The sequence below is a fragment of the Aquarana catesbeiana genome, linkage group LG08 (genome assembly GCF_042186555.1).
Source record: "Aquarana catesbeiana isolate 2022-GZ linkage group LG08, ASM4218655v1, whole genome shotgun sequence".
NCBI classification, from domain to species: domain Eukaryota; kingdom Metazoa; phylum Chordata; class Amphibia; order Anura; family Ranidae; genus Aquarana; species Aquarana catesbeiana.
Window position 1 is genome coordinate 132,395,057 of NC_133331.1, and position 8,361 is coordinate 132,403,417.

The following is an 8,361-nucleotide window of genomic DNA, read 5'->3' on the forward strand; positions in this document are numbered from 1 at the left end:
GTTATATTACACTGCATTGCACTGATGAGTTTAATCTTCCTGTAGATTTTTAATTCTTTAACTGTTTTAATTACATAGTTACATGGTTGGACCAATGTAACTATGTATGTGCTCTACTTGTGGGATCCCCCTGGAAGCTGGAAATCACTGTAGTAAGCACCACTACTCCAGTTATTGCCTCTAGGTTTTGAGTCTCTTACTGAGGATTTACTGAACACAGCACAGGTGCCATTCAGGGCACACTTCACATTTTCTCAATTAATGCAAAGTGTTCTCTGATTGGACAACGTGGAGATTGTGTCATCATTCGCCTCTCCACCTCATCCAGAGAACATTTTGCATTCATTGAGAAAATGCAAATTGTTCCTCTGAAAGGTGCCCATGTCAAGCAAGGGACCTCCCATGTTTACAATGCAGCAAGGCAGCCACTCAGCACAGGGCCCAGAAACTTGTGGAGAATACTGTAGTAAAGGGAGCTACTACAGTGAATTCCAGCTTCCAAAAGGATCCCATTGGTTTGACTTAGACATACTTACACTGGTCCAAAATGGACCAATGTAACTACGTATGTAAGTATTTAACACCTTATAAGTATTTATTATCTCTCAAAAAGTACCCATGCCAATGCCTTCCTCTCCTTTTCTCTCCAAAAGGACAGTGCAATATTTGCTCAGGCATCACCCAGGGTCATCATCTTACAGGAATTTTTTTAAATGGCAGTCAGGAATGAATTAAAGCAAACTTGTCAAGCTCCTGTGAGATCCACTAGAAGTGAACCTGTTAGGAAAGTAGAGGAGCACACTAACCCGTCCACTGCCAGACCAACTTAAATAACAATTAATAAACCCCTCTCTGCGCTAAAGATGAAAACAATCAATGCTAATAAAACCAAAGAAAGTGTACATAATAGCACAGGATAGTGATCCAAAAAGTACTAGTCAGCTGCTATACTAAAGTACCCTATAGACATCAATATGTATATAAAGATCCTCCATGCAGGATCTTTATATACACATTGAAATTTTTATTTACTGAAAGCAGAGAACCTATACAATAATACATTGGTAGTTGCAATTTTTATGTTAAAGCGGAGCTCCAGGCTCCTTCAGAAAAAAATTAAAGGTCAGCAGCTACAAATACTGTAGCTGCTGACTTTTAATATTAGGACACTTACCTGTCCAGGGTGCCCGCGATGTCTTCACCCGACCCGATTTTTCAATCAATTCCCGGGTACTGCCGCCACCATCTCGGGTAAGGGAAATCGGCTGTGAAGCCGGTTTCCTACTGTGCATGCACGAAGCATGCTGCACTTTGGAAATGGCCTGGCGGCGGAGCAATGAGGAGGGGGCCAAACTTCCGGATTAGATCCCCCCCCCCGCAAAGTCATCCGGAAATGGAAAGTGGGTACTTGTCAAAACCAGGTACCGGCTCCCCCCCCCGCCAAAAGGTGCCAAATGTGGCAGCAAAGGGGGGAGAAGGCAAAAAAGCGGAGCTTCCCCTTTTGGGTGGAATGTACAAACTAGCAACATAACAAACCCATTTTAATGTCAGTGCAATCAATTTGCCATTTGTATGTCTAATTTTGGAGCCTAATCACTAGCAATTTTAATTGAGATACTAAAATTCTCCTGGGCAGCTCTAGCTTTATAAGAATCGTGACCTGTGTGTGGTCTCTCCTCCTCCAGCATGTCAGGGCTAAGTAGATCTGAATGAGGATGATGTAGAGATGCAAGCAAGAACAGACGCAGCAGATCATTCCTCTGGGATCTCCAATGAAGCAGACACTGATTATGCATGGCTTATTCTTACATTTCTTCTAAACTGCAATTTTGCAAACTTTAAAGTGGTACCAATGTTCCCGTTTTCTGTCAATGAAGTATCTAAACAAAACATGAGTCACAATGCAATATAGAAAAACATAATTTATTGCCAGAAACATTTGCATCATACAGTTTCATTTTATAATGATAAAACTTTACAGTAGGAAATGTATGTCTTAGGAACCATCACAATTGTATCTTTTGACATCCATTAACTCTTAGAAATACAAAAATATCTCAATCTCTTACTCTCCAAAAAGTGGCAATCAAACATTCGATGTGCTCATTTCCATGAATATTATAAACCCAGGACCAGCAGACAATGGAAATGGCTGTTTTATGCATTAGGCATACCCGTTCATTTCACAGTTTCTTCAAACATTAGCTGAATTTTTCTTTTTCAAAGCTTCACAATCAACCCTGCTACACAGTACAAAAATATAATTCATCTGTAAGAATCCAAAAAAGTGCACAGAAAGTTCAGGGAGACATGAAGTACTGCAGATGAAAAAAATGAACATTATTCAGACAGAAGAAAGAGCTGTGACAAATACCCTCCAAAAATATCTATATTAATAAAACTGTCTTTGTTTTTCAATATGTATCTTCTCATCAACAAAAATACACATTCTGGGGGAAAAAAATGAAACACCTCAAAGGATTTATCTACCCATGTGCAAAAAAACATCACCTACAATCAACTCATCATTCATTTAAGGAATCTACAATTATATTAAATACCAAATTCACATAAAAAGGTGCAACACAATTCTTACCTTCAATATGAAGGATTGGGATTCATATCTTCTGTAATTGTTTTGTAAACGAAGGTTTTCATTTAACAATTAACAATTGAGCGGTGCTGTGCCATTGCCAGAAACATCCAATCACAGATCAGTTCTCAGTACTCAGTACTTGCACTAGCTTACTTAAAGTCACCTTCTGATTGGTTGCTCTGGATTACAACACATCACAGCTCTTTGCGCTAAATTACTTATCAACCATAGTGTATACACAATCTTACAGATTGCGATAGAAATAAGTGCAAATTATTAAAGGAACACAGCTATAGCTTTTTTCTTTTTTAATTAAGGACCTAATTAAGTGCCATTTTAATACTGATATTTTAATTTGACTGTTTTAATAGTACCTTATGATTGATCAGGATATTACTAAGCAAGCATTACAGAAGTGGTGGCATAATGTATTTATGTTGGTTGGCTTGTTTATTCTTTTGTATGGCACACACAATACAATTTTGCTAATTAAAATCTAAGTGTACAACCCTCAGTTCTGCATTTTTCATTTTTTTGGCATTATTGAAAGGCACTTGTTCGAAGATCATTAAATTATCAGAAATGCAAGAGACTTAAAGTAAAACATCTAGCCACTACTTATCTCTACAAAGAAGCTTCTGGTGAGCACATGTAGCTTAGGTATTTGCTCGCTGATTAAGCATCTTTAAATAACCATCAAATGTTGTAGTGTTTAGGAATTGTGCTTATCTAATGTAGATGGAATTCACACTTGATGCTCCAGAAAACTGAACTCACTTTCTGCAACCATTTGTACACCTAAGGGTCAGCTCTTAAACCTATCCTCGTGGATTGGATAGAATTGTATACTTCACCCCCCTTCCATGTTTATTTTACCTTGGTTAACCCATACTATTGCGCTTTCTTAAACACCATCTGTTTGTGTTTTTAAATGGTTCATAAAACTCTATCTCTCCAACACTCAACTCCTAGATTTTTTAGATATATATATAGGCTTTTAATGGCATCAATTGAGTTGGTAGTTGACAGGCACATGTGCTCTACTCTAATGCAGGCTTATCCAGGATTTGTAGGTGCTTTGGACCTTTACAATTTGTTTAAGAGGAAAGCTTGCTGCCTCAATTATTTTCACGCTCGAAATACGTAATCTTGTTTTGCCTTGATGCCATTACATAACATGTAGCATTTACGTATTATATGCTCTTTGTGCCCAAGGACATCGAGATTCTTTATATAATTAAGAACGATGGCCAAGGATTTTCACCAGTAAGGTGAGGTGTTCCCTATTTTACCCCAACTTTGCCACTCAGGAAAGAGACCCATGGATGTTTTGGGTGTGCCAAATTGATCTAAATCATTTTCAGGTTTGTGGTTTTGTAATTTGTAGGAGGTTATGTCTGTTTTTATAAGTGAATGGATCTGCACACCATCGGATTTCCATTCTGCACGGACTATAGTGTAGTTTTGTCCATCATTGTTATCCCAAAACACTTGGCCATTGCATTCATATGACAGGCAGAACTCAATTTTCTCATGGCTGGGAATGCTGGGAGGAATATCTATTGCAAAAGAAAAGGTGTCGCAGTCTGTGCCTCCATACACATTGTTCATGTAGACACAGTTAAAATCTGTGTAGGTTTTCCAGGTGTTAAAGGTTACTCGCACCTTGACTTCTTTTTCATAGCTCAGATTCTTTACTTTGATGGTTCCCGAAATGGATCTCTCCTGAAGACTGCAGTTTTCCAAACAAATTAAGTTCTTTAGGATTTTATTGCGGAACTGCAAATAGTCAGCTGAGGGTTGAGTGAATCCCAGGATCAAGTTCTTCTCTTCATGTAGTTTTAAGCTGGCTGTGATGCCTTCAAGATCAATCAGATCAAACTGGAGGTCAGTGTCAGGCTCTTCCTTAAACTCTGTGAAAACATGCACAGATGTCAACGAGAGGCCCTTGGAGTCAGCAAAGACCACGCTCTTTTTGCCTCGGGATTTCGATCGGTTCCATTCACCGTTCCTAGTATTGGATTCCTTTTTTAAGGAAATGCATGGTCTTAGTGGCTTAAAACGATTGACAAGATTCCGGCCCCTGCAGTCATCATAAGGGCTGAGAAACTTCTTTAGAGGAGGTGAATGTGCTAAGCATATCCTTACAGCAACATCAACAGGCATAATAGACCGTGGAAGAGATCGTGGCTCCAAAATCTGAATCATTCTGGGGAAGAAAAGAAAACAAAAACATATCTTAATGCTTTAGAACACCTAGTGTCAATCATATTAAAATGCCTCGTTAAAGGCGCTGCAAATTGACATATGAAACCTGGAAGGCCGGGTTCACACTGTAACCCGCTGTGGATCGCTCAGGAGCGCTGTGCGTCCCTGTTCCACGTTTTAGGGACAAATCAGGGCCGAATCTGTGCCTGAATTTGGCCCTGAAACGGAGCCAAAAACACACAGTGTTTCTGTGCAATGCGCTCCGCAGCCGCAACAGAGATATGTGAACCGGCTCAATAGGGAGCCAGTCACGTTCTCCTGTTATGCGAATTGGATGCGGGGAAACCTGGCCGAACTGACTATATAGGCTAATAAAAAAAAATGAAATAAAGAGGTACTGCGGTTGCTATACTAAAACTGGAGAGTGCAAAATCTGGTGCAGCTGTGCATGGTAGCCAATCAACTTCTAACTTCAGTTTGTTCAATTAAGCTTTGCTAAAAAAAAAAAAATCTGAAAGCTTATTGGTTTCTATGCAGAGCTGCACCAGATTTTGCATTCTCCAGTTTTAGTAAATCAACTCCAAAGTGACGAGACCAATTTAGCACTGGATTAAGAAACACCCACTAAGCCACAGTGAGGATTAAACATCTGTTGGTTGTATCACTGATCGAGGACATGAAAATATATGTGATACCTTCTGTTTAAACAAGGGAAAGCTCTACTCTTGCTTCAAAGGCTCGTTAAAGCACATATCCCAATAAACAAATAAAGTTACATATATAGCAAAGGCCCTATAAATTATACTGTGAAGGCTGTTACCATGTAATAACACAAGTAATCCAATGTAAATACAAGCACACAAGACTTTTTCCATGCAAACAGTTTGCTGCTCTTGCACAAAATCTTGGCAATCTTGCAAACCATGTAAATAATACCAGTTTCCAAGCTCTTGAATTATACAATTCCCACCCAGCTGCAGCTCTTCCATAATATCAAAATACCACCTTGATATGAACTTCTTTATCACAGATAGGTCATAATAGGTAAATACAAAGTAATAATATTATGGGAAATACAGAACCTCTTCTGGTAGTAGTAAATAATTTATTATATTAAGATTAGTTTTGGTTGGTTGTTAGGCATTCATTTATGTGATGTAGCTGGTACATGGAGCAGGAACGTGATAGATTAAGAGAGCAAAGTCTATAAAGAAATACAATAGAGAGACGATCGTGTGACTGATATCCTTGCAGCTGAAATCACGTAGCAAAACGCGTTAGTATGGGGATTAGTTGCACTTATTAGGATTGCTTTTTATGCAAGATTGGACTACCTAGATCACTTTTTAAATCGTATGCTTTAATTAATAATGCTTGTATGCACTTAACAGATGTAATCATTACAGATATTTTTATTTATAGTTGAATGTATATTATTACTACATTGTTAAAAAAAAAAAAAATAAAACAAAATATTGTGCAGGGAATAAATGCACACAATTTTCACGATTTTTCATTTTTAACAATTTTGAATTTAGTTTGAAGATGTTTTATTTTTATTTTGTCTGCACATTAACAAAGGCTCATATATATGTTTTTGGTAGTAATTGATGTGTATATTTAATGGCACAACTTTGTTATATTTATTTTATTCTTACAAAGCACCTGGATTCATTTTGCTCTCCTGCAGAGTTTATGAATTTCCCCAGGGAGTGTCATGCTGGCGTGCAAATAGAAACAACCAATATCTGGCACACAAATACAATATAATAAGCAAATGATTTCATCTCCAGACATGCCTAGTAATTAACCCACAAGGGAAAAATGATCAACACACATTCATCTTAACATTTACATTCACTTTGAAAAAGAGGTCACAAATTGCCTATCTTTTCTTTTCTTTTTTTTTTTTTTTAAATCCAGGGCACAGAACAAGACGCAGGGCAACCAACCAGATATCTCCTTTTAAGCGCATTGCACATGTTACAATCTGATTGTACAATCTCCTTTCGATTTCCCAACAAGTATGTAGTACAAGGGTCCTGTCTGATTGGATAGTTTAGGCAGGATCCCATATTACATAGTCACGGTAGGCTCTAAGATTGATTGCAATTTATATATTTGTATTGGTAATAGATTTACTGTCCAATCAGAAATATCTTCTGATCATTTGATGCACCCTACACCTAATGATCATATCAAATTATAGAATTTCCTATGCTCAGATTTTCCAGCCAGACCAATCAGAATGATTTAGATGAAATTGATTAGTTTTGCTTGAAATCAATCAATGACAATCGTTTGAACAAATTGTGTACGGCCACAGTAAGAGCCATTCCGAAACATTTCCTGAGAGGTTGCTGCTTTTTGATTATCTACGTAGCAAGAAATACCCAGGAAGAAAAGTTTTCTTTGTAGATCAGTGAACTTCCTACTAGTATTATCCATTTGATATGTCTTCCCGTATTTAGTATTATACATTTGATGTGTCTTCCTATACCTAGTCTTATACATTCGATGTGAATTCTTGTACCTTGTCTTTTACATTCGATGTCTCTTCCTATACCTAGTCTTATACATTTCTTGTTTCTTCCTATACCTAGTATTATACATTCAATGTGTCTTCCTATACCTAGTCTTATATATTTCTTCTTTCTTCCTATACCTAGTCTTATATATTTCTTCTTTCTTCCTATACCTAGTCTTATATATTTCTTCTTTCTTCCTATACCTAGTCTTATACAATTATTCTTTCTTCCTATACCTAGTATTATACATTCAATGTGTCTTCCTTCATCTAGTCTTATACATTCGATGTGTTTTCCTGTACTTAGTAGAATACATACTGTATATGTGTCTTCCTGTGCCTATTATTATACAGTTACATAATTAAACATTACTAACATTTCCATTAATATATGACCAGATGCACATGAATTTCAGCTACTATTCAGCTATTTCATGAATTTTGTAAAACAAAGGCAGCTTTATGTATTTCTACATGTATAGACTGTATTATACTTTGTAAAGTCACTTTTTTTTAGAAATGATCCATTGTATGGAGATGGTAAAGCACAGTAGAGCCCCATGTATAAACTGACCCAGTAGAGGAGTGTATGAGATGCAGTATAAGGTGTGATGTTTTATTGATGATCGGTGTGTGTATGATGATGATGATAAAGGGGTGTGTGGTCGGTACCTGCACACAGCACTGACAGCTCCAGCCGCTCTCCGCCTCCTTCTCTTCTTCTCTCACTTGTAGACGATTGGCACACATTCCAGTCTGCTCAGCCTGGTTATCTACATACACACCGCCCCCTTCACGTGAAGGCGCCCTCCCGACCAATCGGAGTACATCTCACGTCCCGTTGGCCTATCAGAGCTCTGGAGATTCTGACAGCTAGAACGTGATGCAAGCCACTTGAACTCGGTGACACGGCGCCCCAGAGAGGGGTGAGGGGGAGGGAGTGGAGGTCATCGGGGCAATTAGTGTGTGAGTGGTGGGGGGTACAGGGGTGTCCTCCTATCACAGCGATCTGTCATTACTGTGTGGTATG

General features: G+C 38.1%; 1 protein-coding gene across 1 annotated transcript; it reads right to left on the reverse strand.

The window, feature by feature from the left end:
* Positions 1-1,907: 1,907 nt before the first annotated feature.
* On the reverse strand, positions 1,908-8,118 carry PPP1R3C (protein phosphatase 1 regulatory subunit 3C). Its single transcript, XM_073596412.1, has 2 exons — positions 8,004-8,118; positions 1,908-4,805 (listed from the first exon to the last, which is right to left on the reverse strand). Exon 2 carries the CDS (start codon positions 4,802-4,804, stop codon positions 3,857-3,859), a length of 948 nt encoding a protein of 315 aa, XP_073452513.1. The 5' UTR covers position 4,805; positions 8,004-8,118; the 3' UTR covers positions 1,908-3,856.
* Between the last annotated feature and the right edge of the window lie 243 nt (positions 8,119-8,361).